The 27,995-nt window shown below is 33.3% G+C and overlaps 3 protein-coding genes across 4 annotated transcripts; 2 read left to right on the top strand and 1 right to left on the bottom strand.

The window, feature by feature from the left end:
* The first annotated feature begins 79 nt into the window (after positions 1 to 79).
* LOC105327019 (uncharacterized) lies at positions 80 to 12,308 on the top strand. Of its 2 annotated transcripts, none has more exons than XM_066087772.1 (11): positions 80 to 239; positions 351 to 415; positions 687 to 915; positions 3,875 to 3,955; positions 5,774 to 5,841; positions 5,946 to 6,174; positions 8,927 to 9,001; positions 9,344 to 9,799; positions 10,998 to 11,081; positions 11,329 to 11,441; positions 11,797 to 12,308. In XM_066087772.1, the coding sequence occupies exons 1-8, from the start codon at positions 179 to 181 to the stop codon at positions 9,472 to 9,474; spliced, it is 939 nt and encodes a 312-aa protein (XP_065943844.1). In that variant the 5' UTR covers positions 80 to 178; the 3' UTR covers positions 9,475 to 9,799; positions 10,998 to 11,081; positions 11,329 to 11,441; positions 11,797 to 12,308. The 2 variants fall into 2 exon arrangements, with proteins under 2 accessions (XP_065943844.1, XP_065943845.1); XM_066087773.1 differs by having other exon boundaries at positions 11,311 to 11,441.
* Positions 9,724 to 11,988, top strand: LOC105327017 (universal stress protein Slr1101). The gene is made up of 4 exons (XM_011427286.4): positions 9,724 to 9,799; positions 10,998 to 11,081; positions 11,329 to 11,441; positions 11,797 to 11,988. Exons 1-4 carry the CDS (start codon positions 9,724 to 9,726, stop codon positions 11,986 to 11,988), a joined length of 465 nt encoding a protein of 154 aa, XP_011425588.1.
* A 9,799-nt stretch (positions 12,309 to 22,107) lies between the features above and the next one.
* On the bottom strand, positions 22,108 to 25,790 carry LOC136276140 (uncharacterized). Its single transcript, XM_066087229.1, has 3 exons — positions 25,669 to 25,790; positions 24,932 to 25,120; positions 22,108 to 22,561 (listed from the first exon to the last, which is right to left on the bottom strand). The coding sequence occupies exons 1-3, from the start codon at positions 25,788 to 25,790 to the stop codon at positions 22,108 to 22,110; spliced, it is 765 nt and encodes a 254-aa protein (XP_065943301.1).
* Positions 25,791 to 27,995: the final 2,205 nt, after the last annotated feature.

Raw genomic sequence — 27,995 nt, 5'->3', positions numbered from 1 at the left:
AGAAAAGGAAAACACAATTGAGATATTAAGCGGTTGGAATTTTAAGTTGGACCGGAACTTCTGAACGACATTACGAACTACTACATCATATCGATATTCATGTATACTATTATGGTTTCATGTATGTTCCCCAAAACACACGCACTCTGAAGCTGCTTTTATATGAAGTATATCACCAATGATGATGAAAATCTCACTGGCATTTTTTCTGCTTTTGGCAATAACGGTGGATGCAGGAGGTAAATTATAAAGTGTAGATTTTTTTGTCAAATGATCTTGTCTAATGATAAAGCAAACGGTAGTCTTATTTGTCTTTGATCAGAATAAGAATGGAATTGCTTTTCGTTTAGAGATTGTGGCGTTGGTCGGGGAAACATTGTCTTTAAGGTGTACTGTTACAAATTCTTATCAACAGGTAAGATTTTACATTATCTTTCTTACATTCAGACAATTGTCAAAAACAACCAACAACTGCATTTTATCTGTTTAAGTTAAACTCATAAGCAATATCACAAAGATATTTTACTTTTAGCCACCATAACAAATTTAAAAATGATAACAAAAAAAGAATACCAATATCGCTTTATCATTTTAATGATAAATTGTTCAATTGACATTAGATACAGTCTGACGTGTTTGTAATGTAACGTAATGCTTATTACATAATACATTTTGAATTATTGTAGTTTTTCTGGATCAAAGATTCAACAGTACTTGCAAAAGGTACACCAGATGGCGTAACTTTCGATCCGAACAGGATGGGTATTCGCTATCCCTCGGCCGAGGATCGAGAACTCACTATATATGACGTCACAGAGAACGACGAGGGGACGTATACCTGTCACGTGACTTTCAAAGATGGAACCACGACGGTGTCTTCAGATCAAGTCAGAGTGGAATCACGGATCGCGAACGGTATGAACTCGAATTTTATAGTCGTTGCGATTTTCATGTAAGCCGTAAATGGTCAAAACGTAAAGAAAACAACTGGAAAATCCGGAAAGGTATTTCTCACTCAATATTAGATAACTTTTTCCAGGAATTTGTTAATGGTTTACTACTACTTTGACAAGCTTTCTTGCAAAAAATTAGGGTACCTTACCAGGCATTTCTGCAAAATACTAGACTATGCAATTTCCTTTATAATCTTCTTGAAAATACACTTGAATTGCTGATATAAAATAAATACATCTACAGCACAGCAAAATTCACTAAATTAGAACTATATCTCCGCCGGGGCGGGGCTTTGAACTCACGACCTCTAAAACCCATACGCTTTTGGCAGAGAACGGCCACGGTTCTAACCACTCGACCATGTACACATATAACCAAATTCAAGTAAATTTTGATCATTTTTAAAGTAATTATAAAATTAATATTTTTTATTGGAACTCTTTATTACAAGGAGATACAAAAAAGATTCTCGAGGAACGTGTCGTCTGACCTTAATACATTTAATTAATCATTTACCTTTTTAACCACGCATAATTCGGCCTCCTAGAGTATCTGTTATATTGACTTGTAATTATAAGAGTTTAAGCAAAATATTAGGCTAATAATGCGTCAAGTTAAGCGTAAATAGAGTTTTCGAATTGAAAATGATCTGCATGAAATAAATAAATTCTCAGTAATGCTCATTGGAGCAAGCCTCGTGATTTTAACAGGTGACAGTTTAAAAGATAAATTCTTTATCAACTAGGCATACCACGCAATATATTTTGAAATTAAACAACGACATATTTGAAATAAAAATTATTTACAAAAGATTTATTTCCAAAATATGAGCTTCATGAGAACATGAATTAATGCAAAATAAATTGTAACAAAAAAACCTCATAAAATACAAAGGAACGTTACAAAAGAAACAATTTAGATTGTTTATATACATAAATGCATAATAAATATATGCACACATCAGGTATATTGTTTCAATACAACTATCAATTCAATTTTTCAATTCAGTTTATTCGCTCAAACCATGAAATGGTACATGAGGTCAATCATCATATACAGTTCAAAAGTCAGAGCTACATTTTATAATTGAATAGATAAGTAGTAGATAAATAGTAAAGAAGCATAAATGTACAATATATACAATGAAGATAGGAAAAAGTATAGCAATGGAGGACAGACTATTTTATTATACTTTTATGTTAAATACTGAAATCTGATTGGTTTAGACGCAGTTGATAATCCGTTCTATTACCATCAGCGGTAGCAACACACTTAGCAACGGGTAACACAACGAATTGTTACATGCGCGTAAATTATGCGCGTACGGTTCGCCGTAGAATTCACGTCATTTGTATATAAAAGCAGTAAAAATATTCTCTAAAATTAAGACATTCAGTATAATAAAATAAATAGTGCCTGTTTGGGAGGATAACAGTTGAAGCGGAGGTTGACAATGGTTTCCTCGGGGTGTCAATTTCAACTGTTACCCTTCCAAACAGGCACTATTTATATAATATCAAACTGTATATTTTGATAATAAAGTAACATAATTTTTTCAGGTTTGTTACATTAGAACAAGACATAAGTTCACAAAACTTAATAGTATTTGGCGCTGACCAGTATTTATCATCAAGATATTTACATCTAAATGTCAATAGCTCTTTACATTCAAGAATATAATGGAATTCGTCAGCAATTTGACCTGAATTACTCAGTTTACACACTTTTTGGTTTAAAGGAGTATTGAACCATCTCCCAGTCTCCACTGGGAGATGGTGATTTGAGGTTCTAAATTTCATAAAAACCTTTCTGAGCTTATGTGGCAATATATTAATGTAATTTTCATAACTAACATTTTTCTTAAAAATCTTGTAAATTTGCCCTTTTGACGAGTCATTAATTTCACTAGACCATTTTTGGATATATTGGTCTTGTCACATTTGTTTTACAATTGCAGTTCATCAACTGATGAACAATTACGACTCCAAAACTTGAATTCAAGTATATTTTACATAGCGTAAGGCAAAGGTTAACAAGTTGGTCACAGTATGAGTAGATCAAATGAATTTAAATTTCAAACAGACAACAGTATCCTAGGGTTTTGATTTCAACCATATACAAATGTAATCATGTTTATTGAACTAATATAAAGTATCAAAATTTAGTACATTACACTTTGATCAATGGTAATATTGAATAAACAGTGAGTTAGCCATGTTTATTAAACGCGTCATCAATTTACAATAGTAGTCATCTCAGAATCGTTTCTTGATCGTTACAATCTATATATATACCTAAGTAAAATTCAGTAGGAGCAAAAAATGATACATGTACCGATAATTCACAAGTAAATTCAAATTGTTCAGCCTTAATTAAGCACAATTTTTTTATACAAGAAAATAATGATCTAAAAATATCTTTGTATCAGAATTAAATAAAGATTTATACAGTTTTAAAAATGTACAAATCTATCGTTCATAACGTACACTGAAGTAAGATGAAATATAGTACATGAAAGGTACGTTTAGTAACACGGTCATTTACTTGATATGTTTGAAATAACAGTAAAAAGCTTCATTTTTATGCATTTGACTTGCTAAAAAATCGTTTTGATGAGACCTTAAGTTGAACAATCATTTTGAAGTCGTTAAACTAGAACCATTTTAACAAGAGCTTGGACTTTGAATTGTTGTGTCAAACTGCATTGTAACGTCGCCCTGTCTATTTCATTACTGGCCACTCAGCCATGGCTCTTTGAAATCAACACGACTTGGCTGTCTTTTGAGCTAAAACTACGCAATTTATGTATATTTGACTTGAAACAAGTGTCATTATTAACTTGTTATGATGCAAAAAAATAGATAACACGTCATGCCGAAAGTCCAAGGTCTTGTTAAAATGGTTCTAATTCTCTTATTAGACTTTACGACATCTACTACCGAGGTTACAAATGCAGATCAGGAGAGAGAGGAGGAGGAGGAAAGTGCCATTTCAAATGTTGGTAGGTGAATGTGCATGTACGTGTACTTTATTTAAATCAAGCTTTTCCTTTTTCCATCCAGCTGATTCATTGTAACTATAAATTACTTATGTAACTTTGTGATATTTTTTCTTCTGGTACCAGAAGTATAAAATACTAGGACTGTTATCTGTTTTCTAACCTTTTCCATTATTTTAAGGATTTTTTGAATATTTTTTTAAATTAATTTTTCAATCTGCAGTCTTCTTAAATTTTGTAATTTTCTTGCAGCGTGTTTTAAATAAATCACTAACTACTTTAATTGCATTAAATTAGAGCACATTGTAAGCTTAAAAATTTGCAGCCAATACGATGTTTTCAGATTTTCCGAATAAAATACACAAACTACGAATAAAGAGACAAACAGACAATCTTCAGAGCTTATATTGTATTTTTTTTTTTAAATTTTGAAATCACGTTTCCACAGAAAGATCCATGAAATGACATATGGATGTGTTAATTAAGTCACCTTAAACGAGCTAATAAGGCGATTTTTCGAGTTTTATCATATTGATATTACGGGACAAAAGAAACCACAATGGGAGGGAATGCCTGCCATATTTTTACTTTTTTCGCCATGACATTTATTAGTCAACCTGCGTTTTTGGTCATTCCATATTGGAAAGTTCTGTTCCATTCTTTCAACAGAGGTCGTGCTTTGCAAGCATTCTATCCATCAAAACTAAAATCTCGCAATCTGGTCCTTTACAACCCTTGGCTAAAGAAGATGAGGAACATTTTTATTTTATTTATTCAACATTTGTCAAATTTTAACTTCTATGTATGCTCAAGTAAGTTCCCGCAAATGTATTCACTCACTCCGTAAAATCAATATTATTTCATTGCAAGTACACATATTTTGAAACTTATTACTACTGACTTGGATCCGCCAAAACGTGTGCTCCACCTTACTTTCATTTTTGCTATTCTTGCCTTGTTTATCGAAAATGAAAAGTAGGTTTTTAATTAGTTCTACAATAATTACCCATCAGGTAAAATTCTACAATAGCTTTTAATTCAGGATGTTCCGAAGTAACCATCGAGCTATATCTTAAGAAGTGTCCTAATAAGCTGATCTTAGGATGCATTAAGCTTTTTTCTTAGATTATATCGTAGGAACGCACTTAAGTCATATCATTTCACCCGTGTTGAACTACCAAAGGTGTAAGCATTAACTCTGGTGCAGATATTGTTTAGTTTATAGACAAAAAATTTATAAGTATATAGATGTATTTGAAAATAAAAGTTTCTCTATTCTCTTGAGTCATGAGTCAGAGGAAATTAGATTATAATCTTGGATTCTCTCCCCGACTCTACCAGATACAACTAAAACAAGGACTTTTCAAACATTTTATAATGACAGATCATTGTTTATCGATAACTTGTTTACATACTGAACTAAATTGTGTATTTTATGTAAAAAAAAAAAAACCCACATATTTTAAAGGCTTTCCATTCATAAACTGTAGAATCTTAAATCTTTGATCGTTGCTACATGTATAACAGTCATCTGATATATTATGTCATACCTCTATTCCCCAATTACATGTAATATTAAGGAGGCTAGATGATCAAGGTCATATTTAGACCATTTTGATCTCCTTTAGGAGAAGAACCATTTATATTATTAAATACATGTCTATAAAAAATATTAATTTTTTAAGCTTAAATATATGGCGTTTTTAAATTAAACAATTCAATTTTGTAATATATCGTTGACTGACCAGGCAGTCTCTTTTACAAGTTGCATGTTGCAAGAAGCTAAGAATATTTCACTTATGTCAAGGTCTCTTTCCACAGCTGAGCAGACCATTAGGGTGGGTGACGAACTAACCCTGGTGTGTCCTTTTTACATGGTTTCCGCAAAGGTAAGATAAATTTAAACTGCTCCATCAAGTCATCAGTTGTTGATTTCAACTCCCGGCGAACCCTGATATAATTTGTAAATTCTTGTTTTTGTACTGATCTTCAGTATAACTGGCAAAAGGACGGAGTCCCAATCGCCTACGGTCCCCCAGACACGGTCAACGTAGATGCCGGGAGAATATCAGTCAATGCTAGCAGCAACGGGTGGCTATTGCTGCATATAGACCCGGTCCGACTACAGGATGCTGGGACGTACCTGTGTGTTGTGGATATTTCATTCGGACCACCTTTCCAGATGTCCAAGAAAGTCCGTGTGTTAACTGAAGAGGAGCAAGGTACATACATCTATCAATAAGGCGTAGTTAGGGACCTTTCATATACAACGTACGGTAACTTTTTTTATTTGTTTGTCCACTTAGAAAATTATATGACTCAAAAGTGTACATAATGAGTATGTCTATTTGATTTAAGATATACATGTATTGGACGTATCCTAATACCCAAGGAAAAGTCTGTAAACATCGCAGTACTGATTGATAAAACTTTTTTTTTGCTTCTTTAAATGCATAAAAAATTTCAATCTTTATAAATGCGTGATTTATATAGTACAAATTTTGTAAAACATTGTAAATTAAAACTCATTTCTCAATTTTACACAAAATTTGGACTAAGTGTAGGCTTAAAGAGGTCCATTACGAATTTTCAAATATAGATACTTAATATTTTAAAAAATATATAAATTGATCTGGTTACATTGATTTTGTACCCCCCCCCCCCATTAATGTTATATTACGTAACTATTTGATTTTGAGTATCTTCAAACTTCCATCACAATCATCTTTGAATAAGGGATGCTTTGTTTTCAAAATATAAAAAGATTTTGATATCTTAATAATGTATTCAGTGTAGTAAGATACAAACGAGTATGTCCAGTTTATCGATAGTTTTTGGAGAGGGACGAGACAATATGATGCTCTAAATAATTTGTTTAGTAATAAAGTAAATAGCAAATGTATTAACCGTTCAATTTTTGGGAGCTGATTTTAATCAACTCTCCTATGCAGTTACTCTGGCAAACCGAAAGTGAAACAGTGTTTGGACCTAAGCACAAATCACCACCGCTGAGAAGACTTAGTTCTTGAAAATAATAGAAAAATTCGATGTAATGTATGCTAAAGCATTGTTTTCCAAGGAAACTTATCTATAAACACTTTGAAAATAGTCAGATTTTATAACATACGAACAAGTTAGATATTTTTGTAGTCTCATGTATTCCTACGCCAGAGTTTAATATATTCTGGTTCAACCAAACGCTCGGCTGTCTCCGTAAATCTCCGACAAGCAGAGAGGCTCTCTTGCTTGTCGGAGATTAACAGAGACAGCCGAACGTCTGGTTGAACGAGACTAGAGTTCGATATCAATAGTGCTTGGATCCATACAATTTTTAGAATTTTCCGATTACTAATACATAGTTTAAAATCCATCTTTAAATATTACACAACATGATTCATATTGGGTTTCTCCAAATTCTTGTCAGAAAAGTCTACAACTTCATATTATAAAAAAATATAAAAAATTCAAATACAGACTAGAAACTAATTGCCACGCAAGATAATAAATGATAATCGATAAAATCAACTCCCGTCAGTACTTCAGTACTTTGTTTTTACAATATTTTGTTAAAAAAAGCAGTATCAAAATTCTTACTCACTCATATATGTACATGTATCTGTGTTGGACTCAAACTGATGACTTTTCCAGTTGAATTTATTAATTTTACAAACTCAATACATACAGATGACGCCATAAGGTACAAGTATGCTGTTTGATAACAAAATTAAGTGGTTTTTTTTTTAATTTTAGCTCATCCTAGCTGAAAGCTTTTTAGCTTTTCTGGTCACTATCTGTCCTGAGTCCGTCTGTAAACATTGTACATTTTTTGACTTCCTCTCCAGAATCATTGAGCTAATTTCAACCAGACTTGGCACAAAATATTACCGTATTGGGTGAGGGAGATTTAAGTTTGTTTAAATGAAGGACCACGCCCTGTTTATAGGGATATGATAACGAATTTTTAAAAATTTGTTGGCATTTTTCAAAAGCTTGAACTTATGTTGAAGCATCCTCAGTTATGGTAGTAGTTTGTTGAAATCATGATCCTCGGGGAAAGAGAGGGGCCACAATTGGGAAGGGGGGGGGGGGTGTCGAATATTTACAATGGAATTTATAGAAAGAAATCTTTAAAAGTCTTCTTAAAAGCCAGGTGGCCAGAAAAGCTGTAACTTGTGTGAAAGCATTCTTAGGTAAATTCAATTTTGTTCAAATTATGACTTCGGGGGTAGGGTCAGGCCACACATGAAAGAGGGGGATCAAAATTTAACATAGGGATATATACATAGAGAAAAATCTTTATAAAATATTCTTCCCAAAACCAATCAACCAGAAAAGCTTTTACTTTGTTTAAAACATTTTCAGAGAGTGTAGATTCAAGTTTGTCAAAAAGTGATCTTCGAGGGTAAGATTGGGCCACATTTGGAAACCAATTTTACAAAGGAAAAGAAAATTTAAATTATTTTTAACAAATTATGTTATGTAAAGTATTAGGTGATATGCAAGCATATTGACATATTGTTCATTCTTAATTGTTTAATCTGTGGCCCAGGGACAATTCTTGGACCCCACAAGTGGTTCAAAGTTTGATGCAAGTTCACATGTTTAAGATCTCTTTAAGAACTGCAATGCTTAATATGTGATATGACAATGAAATGTTACAAAAGGGACTCAATTTTCAACGTAAGTAAATCCGGAAAAAAATATTGAAAATCCTTTTATACAAGATTTATTCTACTACTCTGTACAGATTGTACATACAAGTAACTCCATTACGCTGATTTTTTTCATGACTGTTGCTGCTAAAGTGTGCGATGTAGCCCATGGACCTCTTGTTTCATGTTCGTCAGGAAGTATACTCAATTTGAGCACTATGGGCAAGTGAATTAGAACCAGTTAAAGAATTGCAAGGAAACAGCCAGTAATCCAGAATCTAATTTTTAACTTATTAGGAAGTAAAATTTGTTCTATTTATAGTAACAACGACACGTGATATGGGGACTACATATTTAGAAACGACATCACTTGTTTACCTGTCGACTTCTCAGAAAGGTAAAGAACAGATAAAGTACACTCTTAATAATATTTACTTATTGCTTCCATAATATATCGTAATATAAAGAACTCTTTTGATAATTATTTTTATTTGCCCATACAAAACTCTTAAAACTGTTTTATGATTTTGAGGATTTGATTAAAAAACCGACTGTATGGTTTTTTTTATATAAAAAATATTTATAAAGTACACAAACTAGTTAACACTCCGAGAATTGATAAAAGACTCGTGATATACTATAATGACTAATTGTCAATTTGTTCATTCTATTCTCATGAATCACATGGAGCACGCGAATCGACATTCATATGACCATGTAAGTGCTACTTTCCTTTCAGAAACCTTGTTAAATCCATCAACAGATGTGAACTCGTCATCCCCTAGATCGTCTGCTTCAAGAGTATTCCGGTCCTATGTACTCTTCATCGGAATAATATTCATTCATTTTCTTCAAGCATTGTTCATGTAATTTATAGCTGTTATATATAATTTATCCAATAAAATATTCAAGAGGTGGAGTTTTTTTCTTACTTTCTGCATAAAAAAACCAGTTAATTGTGGTCCCGGTGCGCAGCCATATCTAGTGCGCTGGGCCTTGTACATAATTTACATACAGTATTGACTCGTATCAAGTGGATGCGAGATAAAGTGAAGTTTTGCAGCCTTGAACTCAGTCAGAGATCGACATTATCTTGGATTTCATCCTTTGTCGAGAGAAATGGCGGACACATCCCACAGGAGAACGTGTGTGATCGCGGTGGACGGGAGCAAGTACGCCAATGATGCCGTGACGTGTAAGTACAGTAAATAGATCGACATAAATGTAAACACGTATTATACACATATTAAGTATACGCCGCCTTAAAAATGCATCAATTATTAAAAGGCTGTTAAATGCGCAGATGCAGATGAATTAATTGGAGACCCCCACCCACACCCCCGATTCCCCACTTTTTGTACAATTCAGAATATTACAGTACAGTGTACGGTTGTACGTGTACGTATAAAGTATAGAATTAAAGGATTCTCGGGTGAATGTTAATGGACCCATGATGATGAAATGCTTTCTTCTTGTTGTTTTTAAAATATTCTGGGGGTCATGCACATCTAGGTCATGTCACAGGACCTGGTTGTTTCACTTTAACCCAATGCATTTAAAACTGTAACACACAAAACACAGTATTTATATAGTATGCTGTTTCTCCATGCGATAAACGATGAACACGTGCATTAGCGACAGAAACATCGAATGTAAACTTTGACCCATTCGTGACTTAAATGCATACTTCTTCATTTTTCTTAAGTTAGAAATGATAAAAATCGATAAAATTACTTTGTCTTTCTCTCTTTTTCTCTCTGGCTTAGGCAATGAATATGAGCGAAATCGATTTCTTTAAGCGGTGTTAACGTTAGTAAGTTAAGATTCATTCAGTGGCGTTGAATTGATGTATAATGTGCCAAACCGAATTTCCGTTCAATTTTGTCGGATTAAGATAATATAAAATATTACATGTCATCATCAACATGTTCAGTTAACAAAATATTTTTATCATTGTATCAGACTTGATCCGATAAGCATGTTTACTTACCACCATACTATACCTCTTAACCAACAATTTAAAAATTTCGTTTTAAATTCATGAGTGATTGGTGAATAGTTTCTAGACTAAGAAAACTTAATTGTCGATTGTTGGAAATATTCGGACAAAAACAATCGATATATAATACACAAGATAAATAATAAATTGTATTCAATACAGAAGGTAAATATATTTGTTAAATATTTCAATCTTTTTGAAATATTAATAATTCGAAAAAATACATGTACACGTATTGATTTTGTTTTCATTCTCCAATTTATACACAATCAATAATTAAACTATTAACAAACCCTACTTAAAAACATAATAAACGATGCATAAAGTAAAATAATCTGCTCAGTAAGTGTATGTGTACTGTATACGCTGTGTTAATATTCAATTCATTTTCAAGGGTTTAAGAACAACGTTCACAAGCCTGGGGACCGTGTGCTATTTGTGACAGCAATTGACCATCGAAAGCACATGCAGTACGGATGTAAGTGGTCGAAAAACTTGCCTTGTTACAACTCTCACGCATATAAAAGCTTCATTATAGAAGCTACACGTACAACACAATAGAAAACATAATTATACTTCTCTCTCTCTCTCTCTCTCTCTCTCTCTCTCTCTCTCTCTCTCTCTCTCTCTCTCTCTCTCTCTCCTAATATTTTCAAACTCTATAACAAGTCAATAAACCACATCAAAGTCTATGAATATTAATTCAGTGCACGTTTCCCCAAAAGCTGTGACCATGACCCCCGGTAACCCGGACTCCATTACTCACGCCTTTGCTGCCGAGGACAAGAAGGCCAATGAGGTCTTGGAAAAGGTCAAGGCCGCTATAGACGGGTCAGGGGTGAGCATTTGATTATATAGCAAATGTACTGTAAATTCCTTATTTTACGCAAGTACTTAATTCTGCAGTTTTCTATCAAATCGCATGAATATAAAATCGCGAACACCATTTCAAACTGCCCGAAAAAGAAAAAAAGCGCGATTTTAAAACCAGCGAGGGTTCCTTCTCGCGACTTTACGCGGAATCCGATATAAATTCCTTGCGTTTAATAGGGATGGAGCAGTATTTGGAAAGAATATTCTAGACAAACCAAAAAAGAGCGCAACGTAAATTATTTTAATAATATTTTATAATGCATGTATATTAATAACTATCGTTGAAGACATACCGTTAATCAACACATTTTTATTTTCAGATGGAATGCGAATTTTTCAAAATGTCCGGTGATCCTGGTGAGTGTATAGTTCAGAAAGCCAAGGACACAGAGGCGGATCTAATCGTCACGGGGTGTCGAGGACTGGGAACAATTCGTAGGACATTCATTGGTAGTGTCAGCGACTTCATCATTCACCATTCCGATTGCCCCGTGTTTGTGTGTCGTCATTGAATGTAACGACATCTATCGGCAGTCCCGTTTATCACAGAGATATAATCACCAAATGCATGTGATAGACTAATAGTTACGTATAATACTATATGATTCTTAAGAGAGTGAAATAGATTATATTGTGCAATAAATTTGTTATTCCTGATATTAAAAATACCACACTTTTAAAAATCTTTAAAAGTAAACAAATATTGATAGACATTTTTTCCATTTAAACTTTACGAGTAATTCTAGAAATAAAGTTATTACATGTGTGAATATATTTAACAAGGCAAGAAAGTACTATTTGATTTTAATAAATCGCAACAGAATGAAGCTTACTGCAGTGTGTTCCTCTGACTTCAAATAACAACTAGTGGGTATTGTTTTTTTTTGTTTTTTTTGTTTTTTTTTTTTTACAAAAAAACACATGTCTCCCCTTCTCACCAAGGAGTGTAATATGGGGCAAATTTAACAATTGAAAAAGAATGATGTCAGCTATATGTTATCTAGACTCAGACAAAATTTTATTATCTTTTTCTTAATTTGACCTTGAGCAAAACAAGGTCGAGGTCAAATATTATTCAATAGTACACCTAAGTGTATTATTATTGTTCTTTGTTTAAAGTTTGAAGTCCTTCTGTCAAAGTATAATCAGGAATTAAAAAATGATGTTTTTTCTAATATGACCTTGAAATTTTTTTTAAGGTCAAGGTCGGAAATTTTGGTAAGGTTCAACTAGGTTATTTACCGTCTATCTATGATACAAGTTACAAGTCTGTATGTTAAAGGAGTCTTGTGTTATGGTCCGGACAATATTTTTTATGAAAAGCTTGACCTTGAAGAACAAAATAGGTCAAGGTCAAAACTGTTGGGGGCGTGCACTCCTTCTCAATACCATCTACCTATGTTACAAGTTTGGAGTCTTAATGTCAAAGGGTATTAAAGTTACGACCCAGACAAAATTTTATTATTTTTTTTCTTAATTTGACCTTGAGTAAAACAAGGTCAAGGAATATTCAATAGTACACCTAAGTGTATTATTATTGTTCTTTGTTTAAAGTTTGAAGTCCTTCTGTCAAAGTATATTCAGGAGTTGAACAATGAAGTTTTTTCTAATATGACCTTGAAATAAAAATTCTAGGTCAAGGTCAAAAATTTTGGTAAGGTTCAACTAGGTTATATACCATCTATCTATGATACAAGTTAAAAGTCTGTATGTTAAAGGAGTCTTGTGTTATGGTCCGGACAATATTTTTATGAAAAGCTTGACCTTGAAGAACAAAATAGGTCAAGGTCAAAACTGTTGGTGGCGTGCACTCCTTCTTAATACCATCTACCTATGTTCCAAGTTTGAAGTCCTAATGTCAAAAGGTATTAAAGTTACGGCCTGGACAAATTTGGATGAAGAAGAATAAGAACTAGACACGATCTCGTTGCGAGCAACGAGGAGGTCTTCCGTACCATTTTTTGAAGGTTATATGACCTTGACTTTGATATTTGACCCTTTATTTCCTTATCGGGGCAACAACAAAAAATTTTGATGGTTGAATAATGTTAGGAACGTCATTCTCAGCATTTTTATTCTATATTGATTTTCAGAATGATGCTTTAAAAATATTTGTACTGTTTGAGATATGTTATCAAAGTTTTGGACTTCTGGCCCCTTAAAACCCCTTAAAAACCCCTAATTACGGAACACATGAAACAATAATTATAATTTATTGTTGAATAAATGTGAGATGAACATTATTGCTTCCTAAACATATAACAAAAATATTTTTCAGTGAAGTGCTATAAAAGAAAGACTTCAGAGCCTTTATGGTCCCTAAAAATAAAAAGATAGGTCTTTTGATATTAAATATATTTTGTTTAACAAGTGTTTAGAAATTCTAAGCCGTATTTGAGCTATTTTGTAAAGGCCGTTTTAGAGGCTAACCCCTTCTTTCCTTATTGGGGCCGTATGACAAAATTTCGATGGTTGAATATTGACAAGCGCATCATTCTAAGCATTTATTATTCAATATTGCTTTTCAAAATATTTCTCAGTAAAGTGCTATGGAAGAAAGACTTTAGAGCCTTTTGGCCCCTTAATTTAAGGGCCAGCCCCTTTTTCTTGACATCATTTGAAAGGTCTTTTGATATTAAACATATGTTGTTCAACAAGTGTTTAGAAATTCGTTGCCGTTTTTGAGTATCTGGGATAGTATGTTTTAGAGGCCGACCCTTTATCTCCTTATTGGGGCCAGATAACGAAACTTTTATGAGTGAATATTGTTTAAAACATCATTCTAAGCTTCTTTTATTCTATATTGCTTTTCAAAATATCTGTCCTTTTTGAGATATAATTGGTCAAAGTTTTGGACTTCTGGACCCTTAAAACCCCAAATTACGTAACGCATGATAAAAATTTTATAATGTTTAGTTTTATTAGTAAAAGATGACCATTTTTGCTTCTTATACATATTACAAAATATTTCTCAGTAAAGTGCTATGGAAGAAAGACTTTGGAGCCCTTTTGACCCCTAAATTGAAGGGCCAGCCCCTTTTTTCTTGGCATCATAAGAAAGGTCTTTCGATATTAAAATATTTTGTTCAATAAATGTTTAGAAATTCGTTGCCGTTTTAGAGCTATCTGGGATAGGACGTTCCAGGGGCCGACCCCTTAACTCCTTATTGGGGCCAGATAACGAAACTTTTATGATTGAATATTGTTTAAAACATCATTCTTAGCATCTTTTATTCTATATTGCTTTTCAAAATATCTGTCCTTTTTTAGATATAACTGATCGAAGTTTTGGACTTCTGGACCCTTAAAACCCCAAATTACGTAACGCATGATAAAAAATTTATAATGTATAGTTTTATAAGAGAAAGATACACATTTTTGTTTCTTAAACATATTACAAAATATTTCTCAGTAAAGTGCCATGGAAGAGAGACTTTAGAGCCTTTTTGATCCCTAATTTGAGGGACCAGCCCCTTTTTGTTGATATCAAACAAATGCTCTTGTAAATATAAATTTTATTTACTCTATATCTTATGGTAAAATGTTTTCAGACAAGGAGATAAGGAACGAAAACCATTAAAAATCACGTCGTTTTTTCAAACTCGATTTTCGGGTCCAGGCGAGCTTCGACGCCTTTGAAGCCAGACAACCATAAATGCCTTTGAACACATCTATAATCTTTCGTCTACAATCCCTGAAAATTTAAATTTAATATCTTTTTTCGTTTAGGAGGAGATAGCCGGAAAAACCAACCCTCTAAAAATGGCTAAAACGTCAATATCTCCCGAACAGAAATGACGTCATTAAAATAAAAAATTACACATAAGTTTTAATCAGTATCCACAAGATCTGAAATTTTCACGAAAATCGGTCGAGTCGTTTTCAAGAAATCGCTTGTACAAAAAAGCGTAAGAAAAAAAAATAATAAAAGGGAAAAAGAAACAAAGCAATAACAATAAGGTCTTCCGTTGGAAACGGAAGACCATAATAAGAAGAATAAGAAAATCGACAAAAACAATATGTCTCCCCTTTGAAAGAGGGGACATAATTTGAATATATGGAGTATATGTCGAACACAAAAGCCGTGGTCGTAACCAAGACAATAGTAAACATTACTTATGTGACCAATGTGATGATAGTTCTAGAAGTGTGATTTACTTGCTTAAACAAAATTTCAATTGTCTGAGAAAACTTACGTTATAATATCCTATATCGCAACGTCGATGCATAAAAGTGTTTCCATTTAAGAGCATAACTCTCTTTAAAAAAAATACGGAACTGATTTGCCTTTGTATTAATACAACCATATCGTTTAGAAAGATTGCTGAGCTAGCGCCGTAATAAAACACCAAAGTTGATTTATCAACCATTAGTTTAATTTTCTGAATCGACTAATTATTAAAAGGAAGGCAAAACATTGCACTGAAATTGTGTTGTGAGTGGGGTGGAACAATTTAGCATGGTGAATCTAGAGTTGGCCTCACATCGGCACAGGCATTGTCATTGACTGTGCTTTAATCATTCTGTATCTACTCTAATTTAAACCAATCGTATCTACTCGGGCCTTTTTGGAAAGCTCGAAAAACATATCCGAGGTTGTTTTCCGAGTTTGAAGCTGGCTAATAATTCTAATATTGAAATTACTAATATTCTCTATACAATGAAAGTTAATTTGGACCTGTTTTGCAAGCCTAGTTTTTAAAGAGGGTGGAGTATATTGACATTACGAACCTAAATCTACTGCACACAGATACAGAGGACGATGCCCTAATGTGATTTTGTTTAATAATTTTATTGTTTTTCATCCACATACATATTGTACTACACTGATACCTTTTTTCCTTTCAAAGGTTGTTTTTTTCAAACTACGGATTAATTTATGCCAGATATATCCCTTTATGTTGATTGTTATTTCTTCCTGTATTGCCGTCTTAAAACATGGTGCTGTGCATCAGCGTGATTTACTCAACTCTGACGACGAACAGTGAAATGAGGATTAAAAATCACGTCGACACTTTGCAAGTCAAATGCGCCAAGAATATTAATTCTCACACCATTCTCGAGTACAAAATTTCATTTTCCCCATCGACAATTGACCATTAAAGGAACGAGGTCACTTTTTACTAAAAAATTACAATTTAACAGGATTTTCAAAAGGGGAGGTATAAGAAAAAACAAAACAGAACAAAAAACCTAAATAACAATTTCTGCCATTTTCTGTTAAAGTTTTCAAATTTACGTTTTTTTGTATCAAGGTAGTTTACAGTGGTGAGATGTGTTCTAATATCTGAAAGTAATCCTTTAATTGTTAGGGTTTCATTTAATCAGCGTTTTCTATAGATATATGATTTAATGACCATTGATATAATATTTTCTTCTTTGGCATATGATGCAAGATTTACTAAAATAAATGTAAAACTGTTTGTGGCATAGTGTGCGCTGTTATCTAAGCAATGATTTTTAAATATAGATAGGTACAATCCCACATAAAATGTTTTATAGTTTCATCCTCTAGGTTGCAAAATGAGCATAGTTTTGTATCTTTTTTGCCATATTTATAAAGAGTGGTATTGGTTGTCAGTATGAACTGATTAATTCTGTATTGTAACCATAGGAGTTTAGAGCTTTTTGTACACTGAAAAGGCATACCATAGATTTTTTTCCATTGATAATCATTAATTACAAAATGTTTTTCCCATTACATTGTCCAAATGGTATAACTTGTCCTTTACATAGAATGTTGTACATAGGTTTGGTTCCTTTCTTTGAAGAACAAAATGGTACAATATAAGATGGTATACTGGGTTTAAGATTCTCACTGCCGGGTTTAATATTCAAAATTTTCATTTCACCTTTAATGGCTTTATGTAAACTTGCATTATTGAGGAAATTGGTTTTTAGGTCAAATTTTGTTTTAAGTTCGGCACTACTGTATATTATACCATTTTCATCCAAAATATCAGATATAAGTAATATTTTTTTCTTAAAGGGACTTGGACACGATTTAAGATCAAAATTTTTATTTTTATTTTTTATGTATAAAATGGTGAACTGGTGCATTTTAAATGATTGACCAAAATATTGAATGTTAAAGTCAAGTTACAAGCGAGATGCAGAGGTAAAAATTGGTTTTAATGTAAACAAAGCTCGAGTTTTATAGTTGTTTACAAAAAATGTAATGTAGAAAATTACCATTTCTTAGACAAAATGACACGTAAAAACAATTTAAACTAATTCATTATCTTCATAAATACTATTATCAACAAAAGAAAGATACATTTGATTGAAACTTACACCAATACAACACATATGTAAAAATTGACAATATTGAGCTTTGTTTACAAAACAAAGAATTGTGAACTCTGTATCTTGCTTATAATTTGATATTTGACTTTCAAATTTTGACATAGCATTATAAACTTCTATATTTATCAGTATAAACACAGGGGCATCGTATCCGCTCTACACTCTAGGACATATATATAATAATACACAAGGGAAGAATCGAAAGTAGGACACGAATTGTAAACAATGTCAAAAAACAACTTACTTCACAAAAGTTACGCAAATCCTCGCACACATTGTTGCAAATGTTGTCAAAAAACACGTTCACACTCAAATATTCCTAATAAACTCGGTAAAAAGCGTTTTTATCCCATTAAAACCGCTGTCTGCTGCAGAAACCCAATCTCTTCGCCCAAGAAAAGATAACTCTGTACTTTCTCTCTCTATATGTTCAGTAATGATAGTAGAAATTTCGGCGGTAAACTGTAAAATGTCTGGGGAAATTTTAAATATTTTTTTCTTCTCTAAAATGTTAATGGAAAACTACGTTGGTGTTCACATAAAAAAAAATTATATTATTTTTTTATTCAATAATTAAAATACTCATAAATAATTTTTTGTCTTTGCAATTATTCCAATTTAAACCTTCAAAATTAATTGTCGTTGCCTAAGAATTTCAGCATTGTTTTAATTGTCAATATCAAATTACTAGCCTAGTATATTTACGTTTCTACAAAAGATTAAATGATAGGAAATATATTAATTTGTTTTTTAAATTACGCTAATTAAAGTACATGCCAAATATATTGGAACGCATGTTAACTTATTATGCTTACGGTAGTAACATATACGACGAAAATTTCCCCAGACATTTTACACAGTTTACTGCCGAAATTTCTACTATCATTACTGAACATATATAGAGAGAAAGTACAGAGTTATCTTTTCTTGGGCGAAGAGATTGGGTTTCTGCTGCAGACAGCGGTTTTAATGGGATAAAAACGCTTTTTACCGAGTTTATTAGGAATATTTGAGTGTGAACGTGTTTTTTGACAACATTTGCAACATTGTGTGCGAGGATTTGCGTAACTTTTGTGAAGTAAGTTGTTTTTGACATTGTTTACAAATCGTGTCCTACTTTCGATTCTTCCCTTGTGTATTATTATATATATGTCATAGAGTGTAGCGCGGATACGATGCCCCTGTGGTATAAACATTTAAAATGGAAAAATGAAATTTGAAAAATTAAAGTCAAATCGTGTCCAAGTCCCTTTAAACCATTGTTCATAGAAAAGAGGCTTGTTTCCTATTTATATATTTATATTATACCACATTGGCTGGTTGATAAATTCATTCCATGTTGTTATTTCAGTTTTCTCTTGTATATTTTGGAAGGCTATTAATGTGTCTTTCCAAAAAGGATTTTTCAATTTCTTTAATAATGTATTCATATAGTCTGAACCTAAATGTAGGGTTTTATCAAGATTTATTTGGTGTTCTTATAGTTGTATCCATTTTGCCTTGTTGCCATTTACAATTCGTTTGATCCATGAGGATTTCAATCCTTTAATATAATTTTCTATATCAACCATTTTCAGTCCCCCCATTTCATATTCTCGTGTTATTTGCTTTCTTTTAATTTTATCAACCTTGGAATTCCAGAGAAAGTTAAAAAGTATTTCTTTTAGTTGTTTTAGAAAATAACTTGAGGGAGTAGGTAATGAGATAAAAAGATGATTTAACTGTGAGATTAATAGAGATTTAATAAGTGTAATTTTTCTTAGAGGAGTTATTATTCTCTTTTCCCAGTATTTAATTGTATTTTTAATTTTCACTAGTTTTTTATCATAATTCATTTTTAGGATTTTTGTTAAATCTACATCAAAGTGTATGCCTAGAAGTTTAAAAGTTGTTGTCCATTTGAGGTTAATGTTTTTGCACATTTTCTCTATTGAGTACTTTTTACTCCAATCCATGTTGCTTGAGTTTTTGATAGATTAATCTTTACATCCGATAATGCATAAAACATGTTTAACTCTTTGATTGCTTCATTTAATGAATTTTCAGAGCCGTCTAAGATTAAAACAGTATCATCAGCATATTGAGAGATAAGATATTCAGTATTGTTTATTTTGATGCCTTTTATGTTTTTATTATTTTAATTTTTATTGACAGAATTTCTGCACAAATAAGAAATAGATATAGGGATATTGGGATTGGGTCGCCTAGACGACATCCACGTTCGAGTTTGAAAAAAATTGACAGACATCCTGCCTGTGTTACTGCAGATAATGTTTTACTTTGAAAGACAGATATCCATTTTTTGATTGATGGACCAAAATTAAAAAAAGAGAGAGCTTTGTCTATGAATTTCCATGAAATAGTGTCAAAGGCTTTTTGAAAGTCCACTTACAACAAAAGACCTGGAATATTATTTTCTTCTACATTATGCATTAATTCAAATATTAACCTAGTATTTTCTCCTATGTATCTCCCTGGAATAAAACCTGTCTGATCAGTACAAATAATTTTCTCTAATATATTTTTTATTCTCTGTGCTATACAGCCAGATCCTATTTTATAAACTACGTTTAATAATGTTATTGGTCGCCAGTTCTTAATATAGAATTTACTTTTGCCTTCTTTTGGTATAGATGTTATAATTCCTTGTCTTTGTGTTACAGATAATTCCCCCTTTTTATATCAAAAATTTAATGATCTTACAATAAAATGCTTTAATTGTTTCCAAAAAAATTAGAAAAATTCTGTTGTAAATCCATCGCTTCCTGGACTTTTATTGTTTAACATATTTATCAAAACAGAGGCTGCTTCTCTGTGGGTAATTTCACCCTCTAATGATATCATTTCTGCATAATTAAGCTTATCCACAGTTGTTTCTACTTAAAGTTCATTAAGATTATATTCATTGTTACTGTAGGTATTTCTTGTGTTAAGAGTTTTATAAAATGACTCAACTTCATTTAATATTTCAGACTGTTCAGTAATATTATCCTTGTTGTTGTCTTCATTTATAAGTTTGGGAATGATTTTGTTTGTATAATGTCTGTTTTCTAAGTTTAAAAAGTAATTTGTGGGTTTTTCACCTTCGTCTAACCATTTTGCACGTGATCTTATTATATTTCCCATAAGTTTGTGATTTCGAATATTTTCTAATTATTTCTTTTTGTTCTGCATAGAGTGTAAATTTCGTTCATAGTTTATTTCTAATTTAGTTATTTCTGTAATAAGGTTTTTTTCTTTTTCATTACTTTTCTTTTTTTTATAACTTGAGTAAGATATAGTTTTTCCTCTAATTTCTAATAGCAAAGTCTCAAGAAAAAGTTGATCGTCTATTATGAATTGAATTTCTTCATCTGTAATATTCTCTATATTACTTTTGTTATAGATAGGTAAGGAGTAATATGCCTTTATATTCGAAACTATCTGCTGAATTGCTTCTATATATTCAATGTCCTGTAAAAAAGAGCTATTAAACTTCCAAAGACCTTTACCATGTTTAAATTCATTAAATTTCAGGTTTAGCATTACTGGAGAATGATCAGATCTGTAACTTGTTAAAATATTGCACTCTTCAATCATACTTAGAAGAGATTGGGATATCAGAAAAAAATCTAAGCGTGCTTGTTTAAAAGGGTTTGGTTTTCTCCAGGTATATCTAAGTTCGTCAGGACTTATTTCTCTAAATACATCTAGTAGATTATGAGTAGAAACCATTTCTAGTACCTTTTCGCGTGCTTTTGGGTTATTAATGTGCAAATAATTTGTGTAGTCTAGATCTGGATTTATAACTAAATTAAAATCACCAACAACAATAGTGTGTCTATTGTTAAATTCTTCAAATGTGCCTCTGATTTTTTCATTAAAATTGGGATCATCTTCATTAGGTCCATATAATGTTATTAAACTTATGCGACTATTTTCAATTGTAAGATCCAGAGCCAGAAATTTACCTGTATCATCAGATTTTTTTTCTATGTACGATAAAATCAAAGTTATTGTTAAAAAGTATTGCGACACCTCTTGATTGCGACGAAAAGGAGTTAAAATAAGCAGAAAGAAATGCGCTAAATATTTTATGTCAGAAAAAAAATTAAAAAAAAATTGAATATATAATTTTGATATAAATCCCAGTGTTTGTTGTATCCGGATAGAAAGCGCAGGAGGTGATGTAGAGAGGATATTGGTGCACTTTATATAACTATTAAACATGTATATATGTCATACAATGCATAGATGCGACAGTTTCAGGAGTATAAACGTTTTTTTAGGTTCCTATAAGACAAGAGAAGAAAAGAACAGCACAAAGTATAGCAGGTCACATTTCTCTAGTCACTGCCTAGGTCGTTTGCCAAATCGTTCATCAACGATTCCATAATTGTGAATCTTTGGGGACCGATGTGACCATCTCCCATCCATCTGGTGACGACAAATGCCGAATTATGGATCTCGCTTTCCTGCATATACCGAAGAAACCGACGTCCAGCACCGTGCTCATCATCGTCATGGTAGTTTTCCACTGTTTTGCCGTCTTCCCTTCTGAACCTGTAGACGAGGATACGGCTATTGGCGGCGGCCGTGTACGGATCTATACAAACTTTGCGGTACATATTTTGCACATCCTCTACCGTATGCACTATGACGCCGATCGCGGAGAACTCGGGCCCGTCTTTCACAACTGGATCAGTAGATTTAACTTCAAAAGAGTCCAGGTCTTGCGTCTGCTCCGGTGTGATCTGGAGTGCGTCAGCATTTGTGATGATTGGAACTTCCTCTTTGTAGCTAGAACCGTCCCCCAAAAGAATGTAGTCTCAGTGCAACTTTGCAGAAATATTCTGCCTGCGGAGAGAGTTAAATTTGTCATAAGTTTTGTTTTTTGTGGCCACTATAGAATGTGGTTGCTGTGGGGAAATAAAGAAGGGTAGTTTCTTTTTTTCGTTTTTTTTTTTTTTTGGTTTTCATGAAGTATTTCATCTTTTTTTGAGCGGTCAGACAATTTTGCCGTTATGGATACAGGTTTTCCGTTATGTTGTGCCCTTACACCATTTCTGTGTATACGTACAAAGTCCACGTCTATCCCAAGGGTTTCTCGGAAAATTTTAGGCATCGTTACAGCCAGGTTCTCATTTGGGGTGTGGGGATAAAAATATTGTCCTGCACGGATCTACTACGGAGGTCCGTTATACCGTCATCTAATACTGTCATTCGTCGGTCCATCCTGATAACTACGGCTTTAAGCAGATCCAACTCCCTCCTAAGCTGTGTATTTTCTATACGTAGAGCTGCAATTTCTTCATAGGTGCCCTGATTTTGTTTGGAGATTGATTCTAATTGGGTATGGATACCCGTATTGTTTCCCCATTAGTCGTTTTCAATCGTTTCAAAAGAGGCCTCCAAATCGTCAATTGAGAGCTTTGGTCTCGTTGGTTGATTGTCTAACGGTAGTCCGGGACTGGGTGCTTTGTTACATGTAGCAGCCGGTGTTTGTCTCGGTGAGCACTTATCATGAGTCTTTTTGTTTGTTCCACTACCCCTGGTTCCGGCATTTTTAACATCCAAATACTCAGAATGCAAACACAATTTCCACAGATCGCTTTCTCTGTACTACCACAAGTCCCAACAAGAGGCCCATGGGCCACATCGCTCACCTGAGGAACAATAGGTATGATAAAATCAGCTTAATGGAGTCATAATACAAACTATCTGGACAATATACAATAATACATGTAGATCCTGTATAAATAAAATCCATTTTTCCCCCTGGATATTCTTATGTTTATAATCATTCGTCCCTTTTCTAACAGGCTGATTTTATAGTCATATCACATTATGAGTATTGCAGTTCTCAAAAAGATCCTTAATAATTGTTTATATATGGGATATAAAGCTACATCGAACTCTGAACCTTCTTGTGAGGCCGAAGAATTGTCCTGGAGCCAAAGCCTTATCAATTATAAAGAATCATCTGGCTGATTAGTTTCTGAGAAGATTTTAAAAGATTTACTCTATATATTCCTATGTAAAACTTTGACCCCCATTGTGGCCCCACCTTACCCCCAGGGGTCATGATTTTCACAATTTTGAATTTCCACTACCTGAGGATGCTATCACACAAGTTTCAGCTTTCCTGGCTGTATGGTTCTTGAGAAGAAGATTTTTGAAAATTTCTCGAAATTTTTCATTAATTTCTAATTATCTCCCCTTGAAAACGGGTGTGGCCCTTAATTTTCACAACTTTGAATCCCCTTTGCCTAAGGATGATTTGTGCCAAGTTTGGTTGAAATTGGCCCAGTAGTTCTTGAGAAGATGTTGAAAATGTGAAAAGTTTACGGACAGACGGACGGACAGACGGACGGACAGACGGACGTCAGACAAAATGTGATCAGAATAGCTCGCTTGAGCTTTTAGCTCAGGTGAGCTAAAAATGAATTATAGGCCAAGATAAACGGATACGATAGTGATAAATTTCATAAAACTGGCCAAAAATGCAAAGCTTAAATTTAAGCTTCCATACTTGAACAAGGTCACGTGATCTCTCCCAATATTACTCTTTCCTATTGTTCTAGATGGTACTTGACCTTACCTTAACCTCAATTCTCTTCGCCCGAGAAGGTACATAAGGCTTGGACATCGTCTTTCGATAAATGCCGGTCTAAGATTGCACGGCGTGCCGAATTCCACGAGCTCCAGCCTGCATTGTTCCACTCAATCTCCACCATCCGCCGCCATGTTGATTTTGGTCAGCCTTTTTCCTTCTACCCTTAGGCGTCCACCCGAGTGCCACAGCACAATCATCCGTTGGATCCTTTCTAGGAACTTGACCGATTCAGTTCCATCGCCTCACCCCACAACTAATGTTTCTGCCTCTGTCATCTCAAGGACTGTCTTGTTAGGAATATGTTTGTTCCGACTTGTCTAAAGAACTCTTCCAAGGCACCTGGTCTGAAAGGTGTCTATCCTCTTTTCTTCTGTCTTGGTGAGCTTCCAAGTATCACATCTATATATTAGCAATACGGACACGACCAAGCATTTGAAAAAGGAGATTTTGTTATTTCTACATATATCCGCGACCTTCGAGATGTTTTCTAGCCTCCTGAAGGATGCACCGACCATCGCTATTCTCTTCCTGAAGCCTGTCGTGCTCTCGCCAACCTGACATTGGGGTCAAGGTATGTGAAGCTGTAAACTTCTTCTGCTTCTCTATTTCCCACTCTTCTGTTCACTTTCAACACTTTGCATTTCATGGCATTCAGTTTAACTTCAACATTTGCTGATTTGTCTTCCAGCTTTGGTGTCTTGGGTTGAGATGGTTCATTATTGATGACAGAAGGGCATATTCGTCTGCAAAATCAAGGTCTTCAAGCATAGTAGTGAAGTTCTTGCGAATTCCTGTTCTCTGTTCATTGACTGTCTGTTGCATTACCCAGTCTATGATGAGGAGGAACAAGAAACCTGGCATTCAGCAGCCTTGTTTGACTCAGTTTATTACAGGATAAGGGCATGTGATCTCGTTGATCTTAACTACGTAGCACTGAAAATCATCATGCAGAGCTTTGGATATCTTAATCAGTTAATTTTTTTTTTTGGGGGGGGGGGGGTTCTTAGGCTGTCTCCGTGTACCGATTCGAATGTTTTCTCACAAAATGGATGTACAAGATGGCATTCTACTCGTTGGCTTGCTCCAGGATATTCTGGAGGATAAAGACCTGACTGCAGTCCCTCTCCCTCCCCGGAACCCTGGTTCCTCTTCCTAAGGTTTAGTATTCTGTTGATGAAGATTTTTCCTTGTCGCACGGTCTGTATTCTGTTGATGAGGATTCTGCTAAGTACTTTGCTGGCTGGTGGTAGTAAAGTATCCCCATTCCAATTAGTGCATTCCTGTAAGTTGCCTTCTTTGGAAATATTGGAGATCAATCCGTTTGTCCATTCCTTGAACACCTTCTTCTCCTTCCATGTAGTCAAAGGTGGGTTTCAGTTCTTTGTTCGTCTGGTCAAGGACTGCCTTGAACATTTAGCATGGTACTTGAAAGAGAGGAAATACAACACCGATATCGAAAAAAGAGCAAAACCAGGGTGAAAGACATATGAAAAACATAAGAGAAGGGAAGAGAAATTACAATGTGTTCGCCACGGGATATCGGATCACGACTTAAGAACAAGTATTCCTTTAAAATGAATGATCAACAGGTAATATCATCTGCCAGCTTCATGTTAATGTAATGCGAAAGTGTTATGGCACATCCAATTGACATGATAAATAGGACAAAACGCACCGTTTTGTTGAATTCCCTAAAGCAAAGACATAAATACACATAACTCTTAGTCAGCGAATTGTACTTCCGATTAATACTCTTACGCATGTTAAAAATAACGTGATTTGAATCTTTAAGTAACTGTATATCTGTTTTAATATCAGAGCAAACGCAATAGAATATTGTTTTAAATCTAGTAATCAAAGATTTACATGAATTTACATGAAGTAAGAATCAGCGATAAAGCAATGGATGAAAAATAAAAATCTAATATGTACGGATAACTTTGTTATGTTGTGTTTATCTAGATCAAGCTCAGATAAAAATGCGCGATGAGATGATTACTACAACCAAGGGAAAACAAAGAGGAAGACCCAGAAACGGATCCATTCATGAAGCTCCAAATAATACTATTTCAAAACGCTGGCTTGTAAAATTCATATTGTCTTGTGTTAACTATAATTCAGAAAATATGGTTATCATCCTAATTATATTTATAAAGATTGAATGGCGAGATGAAAAAGCGGATAAAATGTTGTGTATAGTTTCCCATGTAACTGTAAATCGTAGCTCTGTCTCAATGCGTTTTTGTTTTATTTTTGTATGTGTTCAGAAACGGGACAAATTACTCCATCATTCTCATTTAAAATGTATATACTGTATGTACCTAGTTTGTTCCTCGCTTAAATGTCAAAAAACAAACGGACATTTTCGGTAGCATACAATATCATATTGTTAGGTGTGTGTGTGAGAAAAATATCAATAAAATTATATGTATATATTTAAAGTTGTAATTTTAGCATAATTTCGTTTTGTTGGTTTCATGTCATTATCATGCTATCATTCGTCATTGAAATACTCTCCTTTACGTATTTGTATTTCATTATGTTGTATATTTTTATCAAAGAAAATGATTTTTTTCAACTCAGAATTTACGAAATATCAGATACGTGATTAAGCAATTGTGGGAAAAGGCACTACTGTAACATTGTTTTAAGTAGACCCGAAATATGAATAACATTGAAAATATCAAATATGAATATTCAAAATAATTTACACTTTCAAAATAATTCTCATTAGTTTAGAAGATAATGTTGAACAGAATATTTGTTGTGAAATGAAGTGCATTAACTATAGTATGTATAAATGTTAATATCAAGTAAATATGTTGTTCATTGTATTTCAGAAAGTAATGAAAAAATGCACCAACGTCCAATTGTTTAAACTTTGTATATTTTACATATCCGACTGCTAATAAAAGTTTTTACACGACAACACGAAAAGCAAAGCTAGAATCGTGAAATAATTAATTTACCCTTTTATTGCGTATCGACTCGTTCTGTTTTTGACAGATTTCTTCGCCAAATCGTAATTACATGTCTTCAAATTTGATCCCATATACGTTAGTTTATCGCGGTTAAAATTGTGGTACCTGTTTGTCTCATTCTGTTTGTCTTCTTTTTTAAAAAACCGTAATGAAGTAAACTTCCCAAAGTTAAGGTCAAGATCTAGTAGGCCTAAATGATTCCAGACTGTCTTTTTGGTGCTAGGACAATTATGACGTCACAATTTACTTGATGAACCTTTTCCCGTATTTTAAGGCTTTAAAGGAATTACGTAGAAAATAAACCTATATTTTGATATTCTATATTTAATTACGGGAAAAGTAATCCCGGTACCTATATACAATTTGGCATCATTTAAAGAGGAGATCAAGAGTTTGTTTAATGCCGTTTTTGGAGAGACTAGGCGTTCTAGATATATTTCATTAGACAAAACTCCAAGATTTGTTTCTTTTATCCTTCATATTTCATAAAAAAATAGTTGTTTAAAGCTATTGTTATGAAGCATCATTAAAAGAGCTTATAGCTTGAATATCATAAACCTGAAGGCACCTTTCATTTACTAGATCTTGACCTTATTTTTAAAATATTTTTTATTTTTTTATAATTTGTCTGCACCGC

This window comes from Magallana gigas, chromosome 6 (assembly GCF_963853765.1).
Source record: "Magallana gigas chromosome 6, xbMagGiga1.1, whole genome shotgun sequence".
NCBI classification, from domain to species: Eukaryota; Metazoa; Mollusca; class Bivalvia; order Ostreida; family Ostreidae; genus Magallana; species Magallana gigas.
Note: the sequence above shows the minus strand (reverse complement) of the source record. Positions and strands in the feature narration are given on the sequence as shown.

What these genes read in the sequence shown, in the direction of transcription:
- LOC105327019 (XM_066087772.1), top strand. Translation starts at nt 179, where the DNA reads ATGATGATGAAAATCTCACTGGCATTTTTTCTGCTTTTGGCAATAACG. An exon ending in TTACAAATTCTTATCAACAG is followed by an intron (nt 416 to 686) that starts GTAAGATTTTAC and finishes GAATTATTGTAG; the next exon opens with TTTTTCTGGATCAAAGATTC. An exon ending in TTTACATGGTTTCCGCAAAG is followed by an intron (nt 5,842 to 5,945) that starts GTAAGATAAATT and finishes ACTGATCTTCAG; the next exon opens with TATAACTGGCAAAAGGACGG.
- LOC105327017 (XM_011427286.4), top strand. Translation starts at nt 9,724, where the DNA reads ATGGCGGACACATCCCACAGGAGAACGTGTGTGATCGCGGTGGACGGG. An exon ending in CGCCAATGATGCCGTGACGT is followed by an intron (nt 9,800 to 10,997) that starts GTAAGTACAGTA and finishes TTCATTTTCAAG; the next exon opens with GGTTTAAGAACAACGTTCAC. An exon ending in CCGCTATAGACGGGTCAGGG is followed by an intron (nt 11,442 to 11,796) that starts GTGAGCATTTGA and finishes TTTTATTTTCAG; the next exon opens with ATGGAATGCGAATTTTTCAA.
- LOC136276140 (XM_066087229.1), bottom strand. Translation starts at nt 25,790, where the DNA reads ATGTTCAAGGCAGTCCTTGACCAGACGAACAAAGAACTGAAACCCACC. An exon ending in CTCCAATATTTCCAAAGAAG is followed by an intron (nt 25,121 to 25,668) that starts GCAACTTACAGG and finishes TTGATTTTGCAG; the next exon opens with ACGAATATGCCCTTCTGTCA. An exon ending in TACCTTGACCCCAATGTCAG is followed by an intron (nt 22,562 to 24,931) that starts GTTGGCGAGAGC and finishes GGACGGTTCTAG; the next exon opens with CTACAAAGAGGAAGTTCCAA.